The sequence below is a fragment of the Dromiciops gliroides genome, chromosome 4 (assembly GCF_019393635.1).
Source record: "Dromiciops gliroides isolate mDroGli1 chromosome 4, mDroGli1.pri, whole genome shotgun sequence".
Lineage (NCBI taxonomy): Eukaryota > Metazoa > Chordata > Mammalia > Microbiotheria > Microbiotheriidae > Dromiciops > Dromiciops gliroides.
In genome coordinates this window covers 237656941-237683353 of record NC_057864.1, presented here as the reverse complement: position 1 = coordinate 237683353, position 26413 = coordinate 237656941, and the positions used below count along the sequence as shown (strand labels likewise).

General features: G+C 41.4%; 1 protein-coding gene across 1 annotated transcript; it reads left to right on the top strand.

Moving 5' to 3' along the window:
• Window positions 1-473: 473 nt before the first annotated feature.
• LOC122754921 (butyrophilin subfamily 2 member A1-like) lies at window positions 474-26056 on the top strand. The gene is made up of 10 exons (XM_044003353.1): window positions 474-558; window positions 2149-2496; window positions 4300-4581; window positions 5028-5048; window positions 11713-13224; window positions 16766-16786; window positions 16904-16930; window positions 21184-21210; window positions 23991-24017; window positions 25387-26056. Exons 1-10 carry the CDS (start codon window positions 474-476, stop codon window positions 25908-25910), a joined length of 2874 nt encoding a protein of 957 aa, XP_043859288.1. The 3' UTR covers window positions 25911-26056.
• Window positions 26057-26413: the final 357 nt, after the last annotated feature.

The window sequence follows — 26413 nt, the reverse complement described above, 5'->3', positions numbered from 1 at the left end:
CCCAGGGTCACACAGCTAGTAAGTGTCAAGTGTCTGAGGCTGGATTTGAACTCAGGTACTCCTGAATCCAGGGCCGGTGCTTTATCCACTGCGCCACCTAGCCGCCCCTATCATATTTAATTTGATCATGGATATATGGGTCAGAATGTGGGGCAGTGTCAGAAAAAGCCATATTATTGAGAACCTATGCACAGATCTGGAAAAACAGAAGTCCCAGAAAATCCAGAGAAAAAATTGAAATGAGGTCTTAGGTATGCTGAGTCAGAGATTTTATGATGACAGGGTACAAATGCAATGCTCACAGAATTTTAAAATGTAGGTAGTTTTAGCTTTTTTGAGGGGAAAGAGGTAGAAAAGGGGAGGGAGGAGGAGAGTATAAAAGATGGACTCTCCCAATTAAAATCTCCTTTTCCTTTGTTATAGTCATTGCCTGAATGCCCTATGCTGTTTGCTGGCCTTTGGTTTCTACAGACATGGCGGTTGTCACATCCTGGACTGTGCACAGTGTCACTGTTCCCATAGTAATCTTTATTATACTTCTGCTCATGAGACCTTCAGGTGAGTATTTTTTCTCTCTCCTTCTCTTCAAGTTAATGGAATTCATAGTCAACCCAGTCAAGAATCCCCCTGGGAAAACTGAAGGCTTCCTAACAGTTCATTGTAGCAGATATGATCCTACTCCTAGGACTATGTGTAGAGATGAATTCTTCCACCCCATTGATAAGATCCACTCATAGGAAACTAGTACATGATGGAAGAATCCTAGGCTGCTCTGTCTCTGGTTGTGGTTCCCTCTAGCTTAGTATTTGTTTTTTTTAACCTTGTAACCATACCAACTGGACAGTTTCAAGGACGACTAAGTCATGAGGAGTCAGACAACTAAACAAACTTCACAGTAGATGAATTTGCAAGGCAATCACCAATTTATTGATTAATTTTTCTTTTTCAAAAAAATAATTCTAATAGATAATTATTGGTATTTTTTGTAGTGACATTACCTATCCTTTACTCTGTTTTCTTCCTCTCATCTTTCCCAGAGGGCCATCATTTATAGCAAAGAGTTTCAGAAAGAGGAAAAAAAAAAGGAAAAGGAAGAAGAGAGCACCTGCTATATAGCTAGGTAGTATGAACAATGGATTCCCTAAGTGTTTACATTATTTGAAGTCCCACATTGTGCTGGAAATAACTACTGTATTTTGGATAATTATAACTTTGAATAGTACAATATGAACATAGGCAGCCATATCTGGAGATTGATTATTTGGGACTTAGCTGTATTGAAAGCACTACCCTAGGCACTAGAGACACAAGGGCAAAAATCAACAGAGTACTCAAAGATCTACTGAGGTGATCCAATATGTACACAAGCAATATAAGCTGAAAAAGAAGAGCAATGACAACTAGTGGGATTAGGGAAGACTTCATGGATTGCTCTTCAGTGACTCTTTTTGTGAGGCAATGAGGGTTAAGTGACTTGCCCAGGGTCACATAGCTAGTAAGTGTCAAGTGACTGAAGCCAGATTTTAACTCAGGTCCTTCTGAATCCAAGGGCCAGTGCTTTATCCACTGTGCCACCTAGCTGCCCCCCCCTTTTTTTTGGTGAGGCAATTGGGGTTAAGTGACTTGCCTAGGGTCACAGAGCTAGTAAGTGTTAAGTGTCTAAAGCCGGATTTGAACTCAGGTCCTCCTGAATCCAGGGCTGGTGCTCTATCCAGTGTGCCACCTAGCTGCCCCTGCCTCCCTCTTTAAAAATAAATTCTGCTTCCTGATTTCTACATGTCTACCCTATGAAAACACCATCATGATGTTTTGATAACTTCAGTGTCCTATTGTTCAGAGTGCATTTTGTATGTGCTTTCTTGGGACAGTTTTTGGGCAGGCTTCATAGTATATCGTTAACTGAATTGGGATTCCAGTTAGCCATATTCCCTTTTTGACCTTGTCTTTCATATTTTTCTTTGATTTTTAATGTTTCCTCTGAGGTTTACTTTATTTGGCGGCTGTAGGAGTCCCTGTTTACGCCCTATTCCAGTAATCACTGGAAACCACCATGGTGGTGGATATATCTTTTTGCTCTAGTTTCATACTCATGATAACCCACTACCAACTCATCTCTGGTTTTTCCTTGTTTTCTGCTGTACCAAATAGACCAGTTCACAGTGATAGGACCTGCTGAGCCTATTCTTGTTAAGCTGGGCGAAGATGTCCTGTTACCTTGTCACCTCTCCCCTAAGATGAGTGCCAAGAACATGGAGGTGAGATGGTTCCAATCTCACTTCTCTGATGCTATCTATGTGTACCGGGATGAGAAGGCTCAAGATGAAGAGCAAGCGGTGGAGTACAGAGGAAGGACTGAGCTTATGAAGGATACTATTGCTGAAGGGAATGTGGCCCTGCGAATCCAAAGAGTCAGGACATCAGACAATGGACAATATTGGTGCCGATTTCAGGAAAACCATGAATATGGAGAAGTTCAATTAAAAGTGATAGTAACAAGTGAGTTGCTGGGTTTTCTTTTACATTTCCAATGGCTGAAAAAATTAGAGTGTTTTTTTTTTTCCATTCCAAGTGGGCAGGTAGTGGAAGTAATTTCTTTTACGAACATCTCAGTTACCAAATTTTTGTCCATATGACCTACTCTGTGGTTTTGTCAGAAATAGCAGTGGATCAGTTTCTGGTTCCTTCTATTTCTTTTCACAGTTTGCTAATATTTTTGTCTGTGCTATTTGAAAAATGGTGAACTGAATTAAATTCATTTCTGTCCAATTCCATTTAGTCAAAATTTATTAAATGCCCATTATGTTCTCCAGTCCTGTGGATGATACAACTATATATAAATAAAACATGATTTTGTCCTCATGGAGCTCATATTCTTATAGAGGTGATTAAAACACCCACATAACTCTAAGAAAACAGTAATACATGATTTCTTTTTTTTTCCCTTTTTTTTTCAGGGCAATGGGGGTTAAATGACTTTCCCAGGGTCACACAGCTAGTGTCAAGTGTCTGAGGTAGAATTTGAACTCAGGTCCTCCTGAATTCAGGGCTGGTACTTTATCCACTGTGCCACCTAGCTGAGCCCAAGTAAACAATTTCTTTGGGAACTTTGCAAAAGGGGAGATGACTGGCTTGGTACCACTAATTAGCTTTATGATTGTTTTTTTAATCTTCATAAAGAAATTTTATTTATAAACCATATCAATAGCTAAGACAGTAACTAAGCTTTAAGCTAAACATAGGCTCATTTAATTCAACATTATATTTGTATTCCTTAACTTCTGTTGCTTGATTTATTGCACATACCAGAAAATGGGGAAAGTTACAAATCTTTCAAATTATCTACTAGAAATTTCCCAGAAATTAATAATGCACTGCATACTTTTAGGGAAAATATAAAATAGGCTACTTCAACAAATCCTTGTTCTTAAATGAAGATCACAGCAGTTTACAAAATAACCTTTTTTTTCAGAACTTGAATGAAAATTCAATGCAGTTGTATAATTTGTGCAAGAAACTTAACCTTGAGAAGTTTCCACTTTTTTCTTTGTAAAATGAGAAATCTGGAAAAGATTTTTACCCTGTTAAAACAGTTTTGTATCAAATGAAAAGACCCAGGGACAATCCTGCCTTAACTGAATTAATGGAGACCAATGGAACACACCAATACCATAAAAAACTTTTAGAGTGAATTTCAAGTTATCAGAGTCTGTTCTCATCAATATATTTCTACCTGTAAATATGTGATGTCCTTGTCACTAAGTTTCCACTGAGTGATCTAGCACTTTTCTTAGTTTCATTTTGGGAACAGAGAAGTACCCCAGCAGAGGGAAGGGCAGGAATCCAACCAAAGCCCTGATGCCAATTTGATAGGTGATCCTGGACCAATCCTGGCCTCTTCCCTCCCTTCTCCACTCTTTTCCCCTCTGTCTAATGGGGATAATTGTTCTTGGCTGACTCCCATACTCATTCATTTTTCTTTCTTTTGGGGGGGGGGGAAGCAATGATGGTTAAGTGACTTGCCCAGGGTCGCACAGCTAGTAAGTGTCAAGAATCTGAAGTCACATTTGAACTCAGGTCTTCCTGAATCCAGGGGCAGTACTTTATCCACTGTGCCACCTAGCTGCCCCTATTTTTCTTTCTTTTCTACTGGCACTTAATAGGGTCAGTGACCTTACAGACTGAACTGAAAAGCCCAGGGAACCGGCTGGGGAAGGGGAAGGGGAAGGCAGAAGGTGTGAGGGACAATGGTTTTTTTTTTTAGAGCTCTTAGAACTCAAGTTGATTGCTTTTGTTCCCCAGGTCTTGGCACTGACCCTTCTATTCGAATGGAGGGGCCTGTGGACAAAAGGATCCGATTAGTATGCAACTCAAGGGGGTGGTTCCCAGAACCCCAGGCAAAGTGGAAAAATACTGGGGGAGAAGAACCACTTTTCTCAAAGATTCAGATCCTATTCATTGATGGGCTATTTGATGTGGAGATGTCCCTTGAGGTTAGAGAAGACAGTTCTGTGAGAAATGTGTCCTGTTCTATCTATAATCCTGTGCTGGGTGAGGAGAAGGTGTCCTTCATTTCCATCTCAGGTCAGTGAGCAGAATGGTAAAGGGGTTACTGTGGCTGGAAGGCGATGGGGAAAAAAGAGGGCTTTCTGAAATTTCATCAGAGACTTGGATCCCTGAGGGAGAAATTCACTCTAAGGGGGAAAATAGCAAGGAATTAGTAGGGGTGTGCGGAATTTAAGTTCCCACTATCAAAGAAGCACCAAATTTGTGGATGCATTGTGGTTTAGGAGAGAAAATGGTTTACTTCTCTTTCCCTTATACTCTAGGCTTTGTGGATTAGAGAGGAGCCATAATTAGCAATGTAATCATGTACTGTGCCCAAAATTATTGTTAACACGGTCCTTTCATATCCTTTATAAGATATATTAAGAAAGATAATTAATTTTGCTGCCATTTCTTAACTCTGCAAATGTTAATTTTGGGTTTAATTGATCCTCATCAAATACATTTATTTTTTGTTTTTTCAGAAAAGCTTGATGAAGAACTTGGTAAGTTATTACCCCCCCCCACAATAATTAGCATTTTGTTTCTCGGGGATATATTCAAGTAATTGATTTTATTTCCACTATTTCCATTTCTTAATCACAGAAACCTATAGTCTACTTTTTTTTGTTTTTGTTTTATAGTCTACTTTTAAGATCTTGTCCTTTTTCCTTTGATATTTAGTTCAATGTCTATATGCTAAACATTCTTATTACCTTTTCTTAAAATCTGAAAATCTATGACCTCTTTCTTCTGGGGGTAGAAAGGTCATGGGGGGCAGAGAATCTCAGATACCATCATAGTGACATAAAACTCTGGAACCCTGGTTCTCCCAAGGAGAGGCCAAGGGGAAACAAAAACTCTGTTTTGAGAGTGCCCTGTACACAGTTTATATCCTGATATTTCGGTGAGCACATAATAGTAACTCAATTAATAACAATTTATTGAAATTTTTTTCACATTCTAAATGCCTGGTCAAGTATGATATTGTAGATGACTCAGCTTTTTTTCTTTTACTTGTTTAAAAATTAAATTAAAAACATTAACAAGCATTTATTTTCTCTCCCTCCCAGTCACATTGGAAAAAAAAAAAGGAAAACAAATCAAACCCTTGTATCCACTATGCATAGTCAAGTAAACAAATCCCCAAAGTAGCCATGGCCAAAAATGTACATTTCGTTTTGCATCTTGTATCCATCAGCTTTCTGTCAGGATATAGGTAGCATACTTCATCATCAGTCTTCTGGAATTGTATTTGGTCAACATTTTTAACATGTTGTCCTTTTAAAAATTGTTCTTTTGGTTCTATTCACTTTCCTGTGCATTGGTTCTTATAAATCTTCCCAGTTTTCTCTGAAACTCTCTTTCCTTATTTAGTACAGGCACAGTAGCCTTCCACTATATTCATATGCCATAATTTGTTCAGTCATTCTGCAATTTTTAGGCACCCCCATAGTTTCCTTTTATTTGCCCCAACAAAAAGCTGCTAAATTATTTTTATACAGAGGAGTTCTTTTCCTCTTTTTTTAAAAATTAATTATTTTTCTTTTCCTTGATCTCACTGGAGTATAAGCCTAGGTCAAACAATATACACAATTTAGTATCTTTTGGGGGCATAGTTCCAAATTACTTTAGAGAATACCAATTCACAGTCCCAACAATATTATATTAATGTGCCTTTTACCTCTCCTACAATCCTGACATTTGTCATTTTCCAATCTGATGTGTGTGAGATGAATCCTCATTTGCTTAATTTATATTTTTCTATTAATACATAATTTGGAATATTTTTAAAAAGTGACTATTGGTCACTTAGATTTCTTCCCTTGAAAACTTTCTGTTCATGATCCTTTGATCATTTATCAATTAGAGAATGGCTCTTAGTCTTATAAAATTGGATTGATTCCTTGTTATAGCTTAGAAAAGTTAGAGTAGGTAGATGGTGCAATGGATAGAGTGCTATACTTGGAGTCAGGAACACCTGAGCACAAACATTACCTCAGACACTAACTGCATGACCCTGGGCAAATCACTTTACTTCTTTTTTGCCTCAATTTTCTCTTCTGCAAAATAAGGATAATAATGCTTCTTACTTTACAGGGTTATTGTGAGGATCAAATGAAATAATGCATATAAAGTGCTTTTCCCCCCATTCTGCAATGCCTTTTAGGCATTCATCCTGCAGTTTCCCTAAAGTCTCATAAAGGTGGAAGACCTGGGGTTTCGCTGCAGGTCTTCTGACTCCATATTCAGCACTTCAGTTTCTGGGGGGAGGGAGGGGAGGGAGGGAGAAAAATTTGAAATTGGAAATCTTATATAAACAAATGTTGAAAACTATTTACATATAACTGGAAAATAATAAAATGCTTTTATTAAAAAAAGAAAGAAATTCAGTTTCCTCACCTGGGAAATAGGGATAATAATACTTTATATGAGCAGCCTTACCAGGTTGTTATCAGCATCGAATGAGATCATCAATCAATCACTCAGTTTATAAACATTTATTCTTTAACTTCCATGTGCCAGGCACTATCCTAAACGTTGAGCATACAAAACCAAAAGAGAAACCTCACTACTCTCAAGGAGCTTGAAATCGAATGGGGAGGACAATATGTACACATATAGTAGGTATAAGACACATTCAAAGAAGATACAAGGTAACTTTGGAGGAGAACACAGTGGCAGCTGGAGGGACAAGGAAGGGCCCTCAGAAGGTAGGACTTGAGCTAAATGCTCAAGGAAACCAAGAAGAGGAAGAGCATTCCAGACATGTATATGATATAATGCCGTTTAATAGCTATAGTAGCTGGGGGTAAATAGGTAAGAGTGCTGGACTTGGAGGTTTTTGTGAGGATTAAAAGAGATGCTTTACAAACCTTAAAGTGCTATATATAAGGGGGCAGCTAGGTGGCATAGTGGATAAAGCACTGGCCCTGGATTCAGGATGGACCTGAGTTCAAATCCAGCCTCAGACACTTAACACTTACTAGCTGTGTGACCCTGGGCAAGTCACTTAACCCTCATTGCAGAAAAGATTCTGGAAAGACATGAAAGGAGTGGGTAGTCCCCATCATGTCCCTGTTCCTAACTTGCTACATAAGAAAATTTAGGGAGTTTTCCCTTGGGTGAGATCTGGAACTCTCTTTCTCTCCCTTTTTCTCTCAGTTAATCTGAGTGCCATTTCACTGTGTGGTTGGGTATTTATTTTTGTGATGGTAAATTAGGCCATTTTTTGGTCTCAATTTTTACCAAGCTTTTAGTCATCAAATGGGCATTGACTCAGACAAAGTGAAGCCTGGGAAAGACCTCTCCTATGTAAATCTTCTCTGTTATCTGTTTTGCTACAAATTTGGATAAATAGGTTTCTTTGCTATTCTTTATGTGTGATCAGTATGGAACTGGTATTAGGTAAGAAAGGGGTCAAACCTTGGATATAAAGCTTGGAGTCCTCCATCCCCTCAATAATGAGAAAGTGATGAGAAGTTAGATTGAATCTGATCATATCCTCCATATTTAAGGGAGCAGATGAATAATTTCTAATTCTTTACCCCCTGTCTTTGAGAAGAGCAGTGCGGCCTTTGGCCCCAACTTCCTGCTTCTCCCTCTGGGGAGAATCAATATGTCCAAAAGAGAGTTTCGTAAGGTCAAAGGGCTTGGAATCAAATGCCAGTTGTGTTATTTACTACCTGTGTGACCTGAGATAGGAGCAGCTAGGTAGTACAGTAGATAGAACACTGGCTTTACAGTCTGGAGTACCTGAGTTCAAATCTAACCTCAGACACTTACTAGTTGTGATCCTGGGCAAGTCACTTAATACTGTTCGCCTCAGTTTCCTCATCTGTAAAATAAACTGGAGAAGGAAATGGTAAGCCACTCCAGTATCTTTGCAAAGAAAATCCTAAAAGGGGTCCCAGAGAGTCAGACACAACTGAAACAATTCAGATTGTATAAAACTTGTCTACAGGCTGGAGTTTAAAATGGATCTGGAATTTTCCTTTGCCCATGGCTTACTGAAATTAAATTAAATGAACTAATTTTAGTGGTCTGGCGTTAGCTGAACTTGAGTGCCTGAGGCAAGAATCTCCACCCTTTCTGGGGAGAGAAGTCTGGGGATAAGAAGAAAGGGAAGGGAGGGAACAAGAATTTGTTTACCATCTACTATGTGCTAAGCACAAGTGCTATTATGACTCCAGTTTTACAATTGAGGAAACTGAGGCAGACAGAGGCTTAAGTGACTTGCCTAGGGTCACAAAGATAGTATGTGTCTGAGGCCAGAATTCAACTCCCGGTCTTCCTGACTCCAGGTTAAGAAGTCTAAGTCCTCTATCCACTGAAGGGAATAGCAAGAGAAAGTAATACCCAAAGCCAAGCTCAGTGGGAAGAGATGGCTGTTTCTCCTTCATTTTGGAAGAGGACTGAAGACATGATGGTTTTGACTTGCAAGTGAATTGGATTTAAGAAGAGATAGGCATGTTCTGACCCCACTCCTAGAAGAGAGGAAGGAAGCAAAGTCCTCTGCACTCCATAGTTTCACATGAATTACCTGGCTAAGTGAGTCCCAAGTCTCTCATTATGAGTCACTTTACACTCCTCAACCTCCCACTTGAAATATCCTAATTTCACACTCAGCTAAATCCTGGGAATGGGTACCTATTCCAGGCTGTTCAAGGAGGAGAGACAAGGATGGGGAGCATGGACAGAGTGATTTCTTTAGACTCAGAAAGATCCCTGAGTATGTAGCCCAAACTTCCCACTCCTTTCTTCTTAAATGAATATGGAAAAATCAGGGATTTGGGAGCGAGAAGACTTGACTCTGATTCCTGGGTCTACCACTTTTTATATCAAACAGGACACTTAAACCTTCTAAAATTGAGTTTCCTTATCAGTAAAATGGTGTATTACCAACTGGGTTGCATTGTTACAAAGATAAATTGTAGTATATGTGACAAAGAAAATCAGCTCTTATTGATTACTTTGATTTATTTTTGTTTGATTATAGTATTAAGTTCCCTTAGGAAAAGCTAGTCCTAACAGCTAAGCCAGAATAACATAGTTTCTTAAATCTAGGTTACCTATAGATGTAGTGAATAGATAGGTTAAGAAGGCTTTGTAATTTAGTAGCAGATAATTTAGAAGAAAAAAATTAATCATAAGATTATAAGCAAAATTTCCCTTTCTAGCAGAAAGTGGGGCTGACCACAGGCTGTTTCCCTTTCTGTCAGCTGGAGAAAAGTTAGCCAGAGGATAAGCCCCTTTATTTCTTGAGCTAGAATCTAAGTTGAGTAATGGACTATTTTAAGAAAGGGGTGGGGAGCTGACTGCTAACTACTGACTGTTCCTCTTTCCCAGTATGCTCTCCGGTTACAAAAGGTACCACCTGGAGGAAAAGATGTCTGGTATAGACATAGTCTGGGAGACACTAATTAGTCAGGTGACCTTTCTTGTCCAATAGGATTATGATCAAAACAAGTTTCTGCAGTTTTTGCAATTCCTCTTTTTTTTTTTTTAATTATAAAAGCCATCTCTAAATTATTCCTTGTCTCTGATTCTGAGGAGTCAGTGATCTGATTTGGTTTGCGAATGCCCACTTTACAAATTAAATCACAGGTGACTTGGTAATTTTGCCCTCAGTTTCCTTTTTATTTCAGATAATCGCTTTTAACACATGTGGGAACAAAGTGCTAAATAAATGGAAAGATATTAAATTATTATGAAAGGTGTTCTTCCCTCTCCCACTCCTAGTTATCCTTTATCACCTGGCATTTTCCTACCCCCAGTTTGAGGAGAAGTAGTACCTCTGTTACATCTGCTGTCACTGATAGGGTTGGCTGTTTCCATTATTTTTTTATCTCAGGAATCTGATGATCATCACAGTCTGTGATCTTCTCTCTACTTCCTGTGGGATCAGTGGGGGTGTTTGTCCCTTCTTCTTTGTGGCACTCTTTCCTGTGAATGAGACAGCTGATATACACCTCTTACGTCAGAGAATACCTAGGCATATTGTCAATCAGCCCTCAGCTATTGATGTCCATAAAGCCCAGGGGAGTAGTTAGGATTGCTTCATAATCCCCCTTCTGTACCTGTACACAGTTCCCTCATCTCCCTCACTTAGCTCATTGAATAGCCTTTCTTACAAATTTCTTTATCCATAGTTATGACCAAAATTGCATCTCCTCAGGAGATGGCCATTTTGGGTCTTATTTCCTGGAAAGTGTGTGCCTGGACGAGCCACACTGGAAATGAAAATATAAATTCAGATGTTTGGTCTGGTAGTTGGTGATTCTCAGTTTCATTTAAAGCAATGGATATACTGAGATTCACCAACATTCTAATGGTGGCCCAGACCCAATGTGAATCATAACCCCTTCTCTGCTTCTGTTTGAAATAGAACATTTCCTAGATGTTGGATACATTTTCATTTCTTGAGCCTGACATTTAAAGTCTTCCATTACATGGCCCTAACTTAACCCTCCAGTTTTGGCACCCAATATTACTTATGTAAACCCCCTGCTCCAACTTAACTGTTTTCTTCTCAATAGAAAAGAATGAAAAACTGTGGATTACTTTCTGCCTTTTCTTACAAATTTTCTCTGTTTGGAATCACTTCCATTTATCTCCTTATCTAAGTCCTATGTATCCTTCAAAGTCCAGTTCAATCCTTTGAACCCTTGTAGTCTGTGTTGTCTGTACCTCTCATATAGAATTCCTGGGATAAATACCTTCCCTTGGGAGAAGCTGAGCTACATTCCTCTGTGTATTGCTACATAGAACTGTTCCCATGAACATTTTGTTTACAGTAACAACCTGGGTGTCTCTGAGTGACACTTCCTATAGGTGATAAAGAGCAGATGGAAAGGGGCAGGGGGGTGGGGACAATGTATATAAGACCTTTCAGGTAAAATGCAAAAAAGAAACAAAGCTCATGGGCAGAAAAGGTGGTTATGAATCTGTCCCAAGCTCTAAAGAGGTGGAAAGGACTGAGAAGACCCGTGTCTCCCTGGGACACCCAGCAGGGGTCTCTATGTTAATGGAGCCTATAAGCTAAGGGGTGGGTCTGGGTTTGCAGCTGAGCTGCATTCAAGTATGGCATTCAAGAGAAAAGTACTCTGAAACAGAAAGACATTTTATATGTGTCCCTGAGTTTCTGAATTATTTTTTTTCATTTTTTAGTTACAAGCACCAGAAAAGCAGCAGATGGACTTTGGGTATATGTGGTTCTTTTCATTTGTTTCATGATATATACAGAAATTACTTGTCAAAAAAGAGAGAGAGAAGACACTGGAAATCAGCAAGTATGCCAAAGAGAATGTTGCCAAAGAGAGACATCAGCTTGGGAGCAAAACCAAATGATTAGAGAGCCATTGGATAAAGAGAAGGAACCCTTGGCTAATGAAAGAGAATCCTTAGTGAAAGAAAGGGAATCCTTGGCTAAAGAGAGACAATCCCTGGCTAAAGAGAGGGAATCCTTGAATGCAGACAGAGAATCACTGGCTAAAGAGAGACAATCCTTGGCTAAAGAGAGGGAATTCTTGGATACTAAGAGAGAGTCATTGAATAAAGAGAACTATGCAAGTGGACGAGAAGAGCAGAAAGACTCAGTGGACTGGGGGGAAAGTAAATACCTAGCCAAGGAGAGAGAGTCACTGGCTAAAGAAGTAGACTCCTTACATAAAGAGAGAGAATCCCTGGCTACTGAGAGAGAATTCTTGGTGAAAGAGAGGGAATCCTTGAATGCAGACAGAGAATCACTGGCTAAAGAGAGACAATCCTTGGCTAAAGAGAGGGAATTCTTGGATACCAAGAGAGAGTCATTGAATAAAGAGAACTATGCAAGTGGACGAGAAGAGCAGAAAGACTCAGTGGACTGGGGGGAAAGTAAATACCTAGCCAAGGAGAGAGAGTCACTGGCTAAAGAAGTAGACTCCTTACATAAAGAGAGAGAATCCTTGGCTACTGAGAGAGAATTCTTGGCTAAAGAGAGGGAATCCTTGAATGCAGACAGAGAATCACTGGCTAAAGAGAGACAATCCTTGGCTAAAGAGAGGGAATTCTTGGATACTAAGAGAGAGTCATTGAATAAAGAGAACTATGCAAGTGGACAAGAAGAGCAGAAAGACTCAGTGGACTGGGGGGAAAATAAATACCTAGCCAAGGAGAGAGAGTCACTGGCTAAAGAAGTAGACTCCTTACATAAAGAGAGAGAATCCCTGGCTACTGAGAGAGAATTCTTGGTGAAAGAGAGGGAATCCTTGAATGCAGACAGAGAATCACTGGCTAAAGAGAGACAATCCTTGGCTAAAGAGAGGGAATTCTTGGATACCAAGAGAGAGTCATTGAATAAAGAGAACTATGCAAGTGGACGAGAAGAGCAGAAAGACTCAGTGGACTGGGGGGAAAGTAAATACCTAGCCAAGGAGAGAGAGTCACTGGCTAAAGAAGTAGACTCCTTACATAAAGAGAGAGAATCCCTGGCTACTGAGAGAGAATTCTTGGCAAAAGAGAGGGAATCCTTGAATGCAGACAGAGAATCACTGGCTAAAGAGAGACAATCCTTGGCTAAAGAGAGGGAATCCTTGAATACAGAGAAATGGTCATCAAAGAAAGAGACAAAGTCCCTGGATAAAGAGAGACAATTTTTTACCTCAAAGAAAGAAGTTGTTGGTAAAGAGAACAAACTTCAAGGTAAGAAAAAAAACCTGACTTGTTTGGTCCCATCAAATTTGTTGGTGGAAAAGAAAATCTAGGCAAGAAGGACATGGGTAACATGGTGAAGAAGGTTGTGCCACAAGAGACATAGGATTTTTTTTTTGAGACATATGAGTGTAGGACAATAAGTAACATAGTCCCCTGAAGGGGAAAAGGAGAATCAATGGAATGAAGGGGAATCAATGGAATCACTGGCATCCAGTATAGAGAATCTCTACCCACTTTCTTTCATTTAGCTTATCCCAGGGAGATCTCCCAGAGGCTGGGGGCTCTGCTTTGCTTCTCTGCTCTCCAGGCCTGTCTGGAGGTAGGAAAGAATTCCTCCTACAAACAACCAGCCCTAAACTTAGAAATCTCCTGACTTGTTGATTTCTTCATTTCCCCTCACCTTTCCCAGCACAGGCTAGGCCCTTCAAATGGAGGATAAGGGACTATGAATGAGTGAGAAAGGAAGGGAAGGAAGAGATCACGGCTTATTGGGTCAATGGATGCCCTACCTTGGGGCTGCATCCTGGGGTCTGTTCTCTTGGTCTGGGATGTGTGGCCTATGAGCAGCTGAGGGAGAAAGAGCTGAAATTAACCTGATCTTCCTGGGAATCCTGCCTAGAATCTGGGGCATTGGGCAGCAAGCTGAAGCAGACCCTTGCCCAGGAACACCCAGATAGTCAGTTGCTCTGTCCCTCTGTTGGTCCCTCCATGAGGATTATCAGCAGGACAGCTCTTATTAGCACTCTGACTGGTTCTTTGATGATCATACATATTGCCCCTCTGTAGACAAATTCTTTAATAAGATCCTCACAGGGCAGCTAGGTGGTGCAGTGGATAGAGCACCGGCCCTGGAGTCAGGAGGACCTGAGTTCAAATCTGGCCTCAGTCACTTGACACTCACTAGCTGTGTGACCCTGGGCAAGTCACTTAACCCCAATTGCCTCACCAAAAAAAAACCAAAAAAGATCCTCACAACTGAAACTCTGAATTATTTCCCCCTTTTTTTAAACAGCTAGTAAGTGTCAAGTGTCTGAGTCCAAATTTGAACTCAGGTCCTCCTGAATCCAGGGCCGGTGCTTTATCCACTGTGACACCTAGCTGCCCCCAAATTGTTTCTCTTTTACATTTTTTTTTAAAGAATGGTCTGGAGGTGTATCAAAGGCCTGGGACACTTCAAGTGGAAGTGCATCCCAGTGGACAGATTAAAATCTCATTACTAGGTTAGATTTTTTTTTTCAAATGTTCAGGAAAAAAAAAATCTACCAATCTGTCTCCCCCATTTTAGACTTCATCTTAGACTTGTTCTTGACCTTGACCCTGATGTCCATCTAATAGGAGAAGGAGTCCCGAGGGTCTCCATCTACTTCTACCCCCTTTCCTGGACCTATGAAAGATCCCAGAGGCTGGGCGCTTTCCCTTTCCTGGTATGGCTGCAAGCAGGGAAAGGATTCCCTTCTAGAGAGAGCTAGGCTGGGATTTAGGAATCCTGGAACTTTCTGGTTCTTGTCTCTCCATCCCCTTTCTCAGCACAGGTCCAAGCCTCTGAAGCTGAAGGTGAGTGAGTGAACTGAAAGAGTATGTGAGTTGATGCATGATGACCCTGGCTACCTCATTTCTTGGCTTTATCTCCTTTCCTTCTCACCCCCCCCCCCCATTCCTCACATCTCAGTTTCCTTATCTTATCATTTATTTAACCAAATCTTTATGAGCCTTAGAACCAGAGCTGCAAGAATTTTCCAGGAGGGAAGAGTCAGTCTGTCATTCAGTCAATAAACTTTTTTTTTTAGGCAATTGGGGTTAAGTGACTTGCTCAGGGTCACACAGCTAGTAAGTGACAAGTGTCTGAGGCCGGATTTGAACTCAGGTCTTCCTGACTCCAGGGCCGGTGCTCTATCCACTGTGCCACCTAGCTGCCCCTAATAAACATTTATTAAACATTTAGTATGTGCCTGGCACTGTGCTGAATGCTGGGGATATAAAAAGAGGAAAAACACAGTCCCTTCCCTCAAGTAGCTTACAATCTAATGGAGGAGCCAACAAGTAAACAAATACATACAAGCTAGCTACATAAAGTAAAAAGAGGAAATAAATAAAAGAGGAAAAGTACTAGAACTAAGAGGGGCTGGGAAGGGCTTCCTGTAGCAAGGGGATTTTGGTTTAGAGGGTAAAGAAAACCAGGGGGTCTAGGAGGTAGAGATGAGGAGGGAGAGCATTCCAGGAATGGGGATAGCCACAGAAAATGCCTGGAGCCAAGAGATGGAGTGTCTTGTTCAAGGAGTAGCCAGGTGGCCAGTGTCACTGGATCAGAATATGTGGTATATGAAGATTGGAAAGGTAGAAGGAGTCTGGGTTATGAAAGGCTATGAACATCAAACAGAGGATTTTGTATTTGATCCCCAAATTGATTGAGTGAGAGGGAAGGGGGTGTTGTGTGACATGGTCAGACCTGAGCTTTAGGAAAATCACTTTGATGGCCAGATGCAGGTTGCATTGGAGTGAGAAGAGACTTGAGGCAGACAGACCCTCCCTCCCCCTCTCTATCCAGCAGGTTACTGCAATAATCCAGGTGAAGATGATGAAGGCCTAAACCAGAGGGGTGGCAGTGTCAGAGGACAGAATGGGGCCATTTGAGAGATGTTCCAAAGGAGAGATTGAAAGGTTTTGAATATGTGAGGTTGGAGAGGGAGGAGTTGAGAGACACCTAGGTTTCAAATCTGAGGTGCTGGGAGGATGGTGTTGCCCTCTACAGTGGTAGGCAAATTAGGAGGTGATGAGAAGAGGTTTAGGGAGATAGATGTCTGCTGGAGGGGCAGCTAGGCGGCGCAGTGGATAGAGCACTGGTCCTGGATTCAGGAGTACCTGAGTTCAAATCCAGCCTCAGACACTTAACACTTCCTAGCTGTGTGACCCTGGGCAAGTCACTTAACCCCAATTGCCTCACTTAAAAAAAAAAAAAAGATGTCTGCTGGACGTCTAGTTTCAGATGTCTGAAAGGCAGTTGGAGATGCAAGATTGGAGATCAGCAGAGATTAAGGCAAAACAGGTAGATTTGAGAATCAGCATAGAAATAGTAATTAAATCCAGGGGAACTGATGGGATCATCAAGTGAAGTAGTATAGAGGGAGAGGAGAAGAGGGACCCGACAGAACCCTGAGGGACCCCTAGGTTAGGGGGAATGATCTGGAGGAGGATCCAGAAAAAGAGATAGAGAAGGACCGGTCAGGCAAGTGAGAGGAAGACCAGGAGAGAGTGTTGACCCAAAAATGTAGAGAGAAGAGAGTAAGAAGGAGAAGAGGGTGACGGTCTTTACGACTGCAGAGAATTGAAGGAGAATGAGGAGTGAGGAAAAACTATTAGGCTTGGCAATATGGAGATTATTGGCAACTTTGGAGAGAGTAATTTCAGTGGACGTATGAGGGAGTAGGGATGAGACAGATAGGACCAGCTAGAGTGATTGGAGGAATTAATAAGAAGTCTCTTCATTTTCAGTGTTCCTTAGAGAATGAACTTCTTTTCATTTCTTTTTCAGTTGAGTTGCAGGAAGAAATTGGTAAGCTTCATTTTTTCTTTTAAATCTGACTCTAATTTGATGACCCTTCTCTGAACAGTGGTTTCTGGCTTTGTCTCATGTGTGTATGCCTTTCTCTTTCTGTGTGTTCCTTTTCAGAGAGAAGAAAGGATCTATACCATGCAGGTGAGTGACTCCAGTATTTTCTCTGGGCCTCCTTTTTCAATTTTATTCCCAGAGAGGGGGAAAATACAATTCTCTATTGCTTGGAGATTGAAGATGAAGAGCTTGAGGTAAAGGTTTGGATCTCTAACCAAGGAAATGTGGTAAAATGGAAATTGCCTTATGTTTTCAGTCTGGTGACTTGGGTTCTAATCAGGAGTGTGCTAGTAAAAGTTTAACAAATCCTTTGGGGAAAAAAAAGAACATGACATCCTTTTAAGTTAATGTGCATTATTAACACTTTCCCCTCACTTTCTTTAAGCCTATACAATGACAAGACAATGAACCAAACCTTGATTTTTATTGATTTCTGAAGTGTAACTCTGACACTAAAAATTTAACAATTGACTCTTTTTTTGCGGGGCAATGAGGGTTAAGTGACTTGCCCAGGGTCACACAGCTAGGAAGTGTTAAGTGTCTGAGGCTGGGTTTGAACTCAGGTCCTCCTGAATCCTAGCTGTCCCCAACAATTGACTCTTAAGAGCTGGTATGAGCTGGCTCCGTTGAATATCTGGTCTTGGGCAAGTTACTCAACCTCTCAGGGTCTCAGTTTCTTTATCCGTAAAATGAGGGGTTTGGATGAAATAAACAAGAAGCTACATTTCGAGGGCATTTCTAGGAGTTCCAAACGGTCCTCTGTTATCACTTCTGCACATGGGGAAAGTTATAGTGAGAGGAAAATCCAGCTTAGGCCACAGAGTTGGTTTTTTTTTTTAAAGACAGGCATTAAAGTGCATGTGATACTAATAAAACAATATCTAGAATTCAGAAATTTGGTTTTGAGCCAAGATGACAGAGGAAGTGTAATGATCGGAATGATGCCACCTACTGGAGACTTACTATAGGAAAGTTCCACCATGAGGAGAATGCCTCAGAGGGCAAGGCCATGCGGCTTTTCCTTGGTGTCAGGAAGTGATGTTTGCTCATGGGTACTGTCTATTAAGGCTACCAGCCAATCAACTTGAGGAGCCTCCTATTTTCTGGGAGGGGACAGGAAGGAGGAAGGAGGGCCTGCGCGGAGAGCTCTGGGTCTTTTGGGTTCCTGACTTGGTGGTGACGGCAGAAAAAGACAGAGAGGAGCTGAGGAAAGATAGGATTGTGAGGTTGTAAGAATTCTGTTCTCAATTTCTCTCTTTCCATATTTCAATAAACCCTTAAAAATCTAAACTCGTTTTATCAGTGATTTTAGTCGGTTTCCCCCAAAACTGGGGGAACAGATTAGGACCCACATTTAGAATTTTAAATTTCACAGAAGGGTATTGAGCTCTTGAACTCATCACACGATTGCTCCAAAAAACATCCAAATAACACCGTAGGAAAATGCTTGGAGCAGCAAAACTCACAGAAAAATGTGCTGAAATCATCTTCTAACCAAGAATGGCTTGGAAGGTCAAAAGGAGGGAGCTGCTGTGCTGATACAGGAGTCCAGCCCAACCCCACAGTCACCCTGACACAGATCCAGTCCCAGGAAGGCCTCACCAGAGAAGGAGACCCCCAGAGCCTCTGAATCAGCTGAAGTGCCAGTGTCATCTGGAACTAGGCTCAGTCTGGTGAGAGGGCTGAGCCAAGGGCAGGGGGGAGACTACAGGGGTCTATGCTGGTCCTGAGGCAGAACTTGGATTTTTCACCCCTGCTGAGAACCAGGAGGTAGGCTTGAGTAGCAGTGGCCCAGGTGGGGGAGGGGCACAGGCTCATCAGAGCTGACAGCCACAACACACAAAGCTGGTTGATTAGCAAGTTGGTCTGAGGTCACCTAAGGACCAGAGAACAGACCAAGTGAGTGAAGAACCTGATCCCCCTTAAATCATACCACCTGGGACTTCTGAACCTTGGGATACTGCAACCTGGAAATAGTGCCCCACTTTAAGGAGCTAAAAGTCAATAAAAGAAAAGCAAGATGAGCAGACAGAGAAAGGTGAGGACCATAGAAAGTTTCTTCAGTAACAAGGAAGACCAAGGTGCATCCTCAGAGGAAGATGTCAACATCAGGGCCCCTATATCTAAAGCTTCCAAGAAAAATATGAATTGGTCTCAGGCCATAGAAGTGCTCAAAAAAGACTTTGAAGATAAATTTAGAGAGGTAGAGGAAAAAATGGAAAGAGAAATGAGGGTGATGCAAGAAAGACATGAGAAAAAAGTCAACAGCTTGAAAAGTCAAATTGGCCAAATGGAAAAGGAGGTACAAAAGCTCTCTGATAAAAATAATTGCCTAGGAATGAGGATTGAACAAATGGAGGTCAGTGACTTTATGAGAAACCAAGACACAATAAAGCAAATCCAAATGAATAAAAAAATAGAGGGCAATGTGAGATATCTTCTGGGAAAAACTGCTGACCTGGAAAATAGGTCTAGGAGAGATAATTTGAAAATTATTGGTCTACCTGAAAACCATGATCAAGGAAAGAGCTTAGACATCATCTTCCAATATATTCTCAGGGAAAATTGCCCTGAAATTCTAGAAGAAGCTAAAATAGAAATTGAAAGAATCCACCGATCAGCTCCAGAAAGAGATCCCAAAAGGAAAACTCCTAGGAATATTATAGTCAAATTCCAGAGCTCTCAGGTCAAGGAGAAAATATTACAAGCTGCCAAAAAGAAAGAATTCAAGTACTGTGGAGCCCCAGTCAGGATAGCACAAGATCTAGCAGCTTCTACATTAAAGGACCAGAGGGCATGGAATATGATATTCCAGAGGGCAAAGGAAATGGGATTACAACCAAGAGTCACCTACCCAGCAAAATTCAGCATAATCTTTCAGAGGAAAAAAATGGGAGTTTAATGAAAAAGAAAACTTTCAGATATTTGTGATGAAAAGACCTGAACTAAATGGCAAATTTGACTTTCAAATACAAGACCCTAGAGAACCATAAAAAATTGGAACTGGGGGACATACCTGGGGTCATACAGTGGGCAACTGTCTTGTGTCTGAGGCCAGGTTTTGGCTGGGATCCCCCTGGGTCCAGGGGTGATGCTTTGTCCACAGTGTCACCTAGCTAGGTGATGACATCTTTAGGGTTAAATTGAGGGGTGAAGGGAATTCACTGGGGGAGGGGGAAGGGCAGAGGTGAAATCCTACATGAAAGAAACTGGAAAAGGCTTATGGAGTGGGGGAAGAAATGGGAGAGGAGCAGGGCAGTAAATGAATTTTACACTCATCAGAAAAGGCTCAAAGACCTTAAACTCATTAGAGTTGGCTCAAGGAGGAACAAACACACACACCCAATTGGGTGGAGTAATCTATTTAATCTGGGCAGTAAATGAGCCTAACACTCATCAGAATTGGCTCAAAGACCTCAATCTCATTAGAATTGGCTCAAGGTGGGAATAATGTACACACTCAATTGGGTGGAGTAATTTCTCTAACCCTGCAGGAAAATAGGAGGGGAAGGGGATAAAGAGAGAGGGGCAAAAGAAAGAAGGGCAGAGTGGGGGAGGGGACAGACAAAAGCAAATCCCTTTTGAAGAGGGATAGGATGAAAGAAGATGGAAAATAGAATAAATATCATGGGGAAGGGAATAGGATGGAAGGGAAACAGTTAACAATAGTAATTGTGAAAAAGAGAAAAGGGGAAAATTGTACAAAAAATATTTCTAGCAACTCTTGGTGGAGGCTAAGAATTGAGAATCAAGGGAATGTTCATCAATTGAGTAATGATGGAAAAATCTGTGCTATATGATTGTAGTGGAATGGTCTTGTGCTATAGGAAATGACAAACAGGATGATCCCAGAAAAACCTGGAAAGACTAACGAACATTGATGTATAGTGAAATGAGCAGAGCTGGGAGGACATTGTGCATAGTGACAACAGTATTGTTCAGTGAGCAATTGTGAATGACTTAACTACTCTCAGCAGTGCAATGATCCAAGACAATCCCAAGGAACTAATGAGGAAGCTTACTATCCACCCGCATAGAAAGAACTGATAAAAAGAACACTTGTGGAGTATACATATATATCCTGGTTGCAATCTTGTGGAGGGGGGAGGAAAGAGAGGGAGGGAGAAAAATTTGGAACTCTAAATCTTATGAAAATGAATGTTGAAAACCACCCTTGCATGTAACTGGAAAAAATTAAATAAATGTTTGCTGCTAGAAAAAAGAAAAGAAAAGAAATTTGGTTTTCCTTCCTCCCATTCACATTTGTGAGGGCTCTGATGAAAAACCTTCCTCTCTAGTTCCAATCATGTTTTCTTTGTGTTTGTCTATTTCTTTTTCAGACTGGAGAAAGGCCCACCTCTATGCTGGTAAGAGATGCTATTATTTTCTCTTTTATGTCCTCATCAATATAGGGAATAGACTTGTTCTATGTAACCCCAGAGAACATTGTGGTGGTAATAGGGAGAGCAAGGGAATGACATGTCCAGACTTGGGCTGTAGAAAAATCACCTTGGCAGCTGAATGGAGGTTGCAGCTGAGAGAGATTAGAGCTAGGGAGACCAGTTGAAAAGCTATTGCAGCAAGTCTATGACATCCTGAACTACGATTGTGGCCATCTGAGTGAAAGGAAGTGGAAATATATGAGGGATGTTGTGAATGTAGACACAACAATATGTGGTGAGGAACTGGATATGTGGAGTGATAGTGAGGAATGGGGGCTGACACTGAGACTTTGAGGTTAAGTGACTGTGGTGCCCCTGTCAGTAACAGGGGGGGGGCGGGGAAGGGTTTTGGTGGAATGATAATGAATTATGCTTTGGATATTTGGACAGTGGGGTTTAAGATCCCTATCGGATACCTAGTTCAAGATATTTAAGAAGGGGGGGGGCAGCTAGATGGTGCAGTGGATAAAGCACTGGCCTTAGATTCAGGATAACCTATGTTCAAACCCAGCCTCAGACATTTGACACATACTAGCTGTGTGACCCTGGGCAAGTCACTTAACCCTCATTGCCCCACAAAGAAAAGAAAAGAAAAATAAAAGAAGGTTAAAATGAAAGGTATTTAAGAAGGAAATTGAGGTAACTAACCATACATCTGGAGAGAGGTTAGGGTTGGATACATCGACTTTGGAATCATCTGCCTAGAGATGATAATTGAATGCATAGGTCTAATGAGATCACCAAGTGAGATAGTATAGAGCAAAAGGAGAAAGGGGTCCAGGACAGAGTTTTAGGGAACTATTACAGTTAGTGAATGAGCTATGAAGAAACAGTAAAGGAAACTGAGGAGCATTTGGACAGATAGGAGGAGATGAAGATAGGAGATTGTCACAAAAATTTATGAAGGAGAAGGTATCAAGGAGGAGATGGTGACTGATAATCTTAAATACCTCAGCATGGCTGAGAAAAGGTCATTAGATTTGGCAATTAAGAAGACACTGATTACTTTGGAGAAGGCAGTTTCAGCCGAATGATGAGGTTGGAAGTCATATGAGGCATCTAGGTGGCAAAGGAGATGGAGCACTGGTCATGGAGTCAGGAAGACCTGAGTTCAAATTCTGATTTCAGATCCTTACTAGCTGTATGGGCAAGCCACTTAACCTGTTTGCCTCAATTTCCTCGCATGTAAAATGGGGATAATAAAAGCACTTTCCTTGCAGAGTTGTGAGAATTAACAGAAATATTACTTATAAAGTGCTTAGCAAAGTGCCTGGCACATAGTAGGCACTTTATAAATGCTTAAACTCTTGCTCCTTTCCCATATTTCAAAGAGTTTTGAAGAGAATGAGAAGAGAGGAAGTAGAGACTCCAACTGTAGTTGTTAAGGAATTGAATCACAAACAGGGGGAAGGTTACTTGATTGTAGCTGCTAAGAATGGTAAGATTAAGTGAGGGTTTCTTAAAGATGGGGCAGATATGGGCATTTTTAGCCTGCATGGAAGGCCTTCATGGAAAAAGTTGAAGATAAAAAAAGGGTAGGGATAATAATGGGAGCAACTCGCTGGAGGAGTCAGAAGTGTATAGGATCAAGGACACTTCCCAAGTAATTTGCGTTGGCCAGGAGAAGGGCCAATCTTAATCTGAGACTCCAGGGAAAGAGGAGATAGGAAAAATATTCAAATGTTGTGATAGGAGGGGAATGGGGTGCCATAGGAGGCTGAGGAGAGGAAAAGAGTCATTGTTGCTACTACACTTCCTTGATCATAATCAGGAATATTACTCTCATTTGTAGGGCATCAAAATTTAGTAAGAACATAGACAAGCTGGATATATCCAGAGGAAAATGATCATTGATGATGAGAGCATGAGAGTGTTTACCATATGAAGAAGAGTTAAAGGAAATAGAGAGGAATAGACTTAAGGGGTCATGATCTCAGTCTTCAAGTATTTAATTACCTATGATGAGGAAGAAAGACTGTTTTTGTTTTCCTTGACCCAAGAGGGCAGGGCTAAGAGCAACGGAAGGTGGTTGGCAGAATGAGGTGTTGGCTAACAATTAGAGTTATTCCAAAGTAGAATGAGCTAGCTAAAGAAGTAGAGAATTCTCCCTCCATAGCTACCAGTCTTCAAGGTGAAGCTGGACAACCACTCGTGCAGGATATTGTAGAAGGGTTTACTGCTCAAATAGAGGCCGAGATGATTTCTGAGCTGCCTTCCATTTATGAAATTCTATGAGGAGGGGGTTCTAGAGCTGAATGTTGGCAGAAAAGGATATGGATTGAGGGAATGGGGAGAGGGAAGGAAGAGATGGGAATGGGGGATGGTATAGTGTTGCAAAGGGAAATGGGAAGGATTGAATAAGCCAAAGGGCATACAGAAAATGGAGTAAATGCTGAAAAAATACCAAAGAAAGGGAGCTGATAAAGATCCTTCTCTCTCAAATAGTTACATGGTTTCCCATGGGGACACAAGTTTATACAAGATGTTCTCTCTCCTCACAATTTTTCCAAACTAGAGGGAAATCCTAAAAGAGCAGAGCTGTGGGGAGAGAGAAAAATCTTTGTTCAGGGTATTTTCAGAGAGCTTTCTTGGGAACACTACCCTTTAGGAAAAGATCATGAAAATAGAAGCTGAGTGAAGCTGTGAGCCCCTCAGAAGATATGTTGTGAGACTCCTCTCATTGTGTTTGTGTTGTTTCTTTTCAGACTGGAGGAAAGAACAGTTCCAGGCAGGTAAATAACTTGAGTTTTTCTTTGAAGTTTCACTCCCAGTTGCTCTGGTGGGTGAGCAACCTTGTTCCTTTCTTGGTTGTATGTGTGTGTGTGTGTGTGTGTGTATGTGAGAGAGAGAGAGAGATGGAGATTTTATTGCCTCTGAGTGGGTTAGGAGGTGATATTCTTATTCTGAAGCAAATAGAGGGACTTTCAGAAGTAGGAGAGAATGAGAGAGGGAAGAGGGCACTTCCTCAGTACATTTTCCCAGACTTCTAACCCTCAGGAATATTATGAAAGCATGGGTAACTCTTTGGGGAGGGTAATAGAACAGGTGTAACAAATTCCATACAGGTGTCAGTGAAGGAGGAGCAGCCAGAGACCTGATGGTCCTCATCACAATTGCCCAAGATCCATGGACAGGAGTCCATTATCACTGGATACTTCATTAGTCTAAGTCATACTTCTATGACCATTAAGGCCAAATTGAATTAGGCAACTCTTTCTGGGAATCACCAGAAATCCTCCAGACTGAGCTGGTTCCCCACTGCCCTTAGAATTAAGCACATCTCAGTGACCCCTTGCAAGCCCCTGGGCCTTCCTGCCCTGTACACCATTGGGACTGTTTAAAATTATCCAATATGTAAGAAAAACCACTGAGGCAGAGCTCTGAGCCAATGGTACTTTATTAAAAGGTCCACGGACCCTTCTAATAAAGTTGACCTCAGATCTTTCTCATGATCTGAAATGTCCCCTTCCTCCATGACCTTGGTTTTATAATGCTTGATACCCAGACAATGCAGGTGGAGTAGCCAAAAAATATAGAATCTCATTGGTTGATAGACCTTGCCCTTGACCCTCCAGGAGGGTCTACACAAAATACAGAATCCCATTGGTTGACAAGTAGGTTAATGAGCAGACAATAACAGACTTATCTTGACCTTTCAGGAGGTTCTGATGAGCACATCCATGGGCTGGTAGAAAAGCAAGCCCCAGGCCAGCAATCAGGGCCCTTTGTTGGTCAAGTGCTCATGGTCATCTCCCCATGTTGGGCAATAGAGGGTTGATAAGGGATGGAGGGGCTACAAAAATAGCTGGGGCTTTCCATGTAATTGAGTCACCTCTGCCATGCTGTGTTTTGTCACCATAGCAAGGAAAAACAAGGGTGGGAGGGCCTTCAGTTAGTGCTTTATGATTAAACAAGTGAAGTTACAATCTGCAGCTTACAGCTCTGAGGCCTAATATCAGAACTTATAATTACTAGCCATATGGAATCATATGAAACTGATTCATACTGATTGGAATAAGATAGGGTTCCAATAAAATGGGAGTCCAATTAATCCTCTGCCACAGGACTGATCCAGCATTAACCTCATGGCTCTTTTTGCAGTGCATGTGACTTTGGATCCAGACACAGCACATCCAGATCTTATTTTATCTGAGGAGTGGAGATGTGTTATCCGGGGAGAAAGTCCCCAGAGTTTCCCTGACACCACTAATAGATTTGACTCTCTGCCTTGTGTTCTGGGACAAGAGAAGATCACCTCAGGGAGACATTACTGGGAGGTAGAGGTTGGGAACAGAGCTGACTGGGACTTGGGAGTTTGTAGAGATGATGTGAAAAAGAAAGGCGTGGTCACTGTATCCCCTGAGAATGGCTTCTGGGCTCTCAGGCTATATGATGATGAATATTGGGCCCTCACTTCCCCTCCAACTTCCCTCTCCTTGAGACAGTCCCCTCACAAGCTGGCCATTTTCGTAGACTATGATGCTGGAGATGTCTCATTCTACAATATGAACGATGGGTCCCATATCTATAATTTTACTTCAATTTCCTTTTATGGGGCCCTCTGTCCTTTTATTAGGCTTTGGTCATATGACCAAGCTCCCGTGACCATCTGTCCAGAGCCTTAGAGAAATTTCCTCTCTCTGCCTTCCTGCCTTCCCTCTGGTTCTTGAGGGTGGGGTGCTGGGGTGCTTAAGTCCTTAAACCAAGCCCCATCCTTGTTCCCTGTCAATTCTCAGGCCTCTTAGTGGAGTCAGACAGTAGGTGCCACTCTTCCCCTCCAATTTTGTCTCTGTAATCTCTTGTATTACAAATAAACTTGTTTTTTAAATGCTTTAAAAGTTGATTGTTTTAGGTTCCTTCTCCATCAGCCTGTGTCTCCCTTGCTCTTCATGTAGGACATGATGGCAGAAGAAGGGAAAACTTCCTCTGGACTCTTCTTGTGTCAGGAAAAGTAAGACTTCAAATGTCTCAGTGGGCTTCTCTCTCCATTTACTCTTCTTAGCATAAGAGTATAGGATTCCAGGACCATGAGGAGAAAGAATCCTTAAAGATCATCTAGAATCAGGTACATTAATCATATTTAAGGTGTAAAGAGGAGAGAGACAGGGAGGTCACTAGGCTGGTGAAC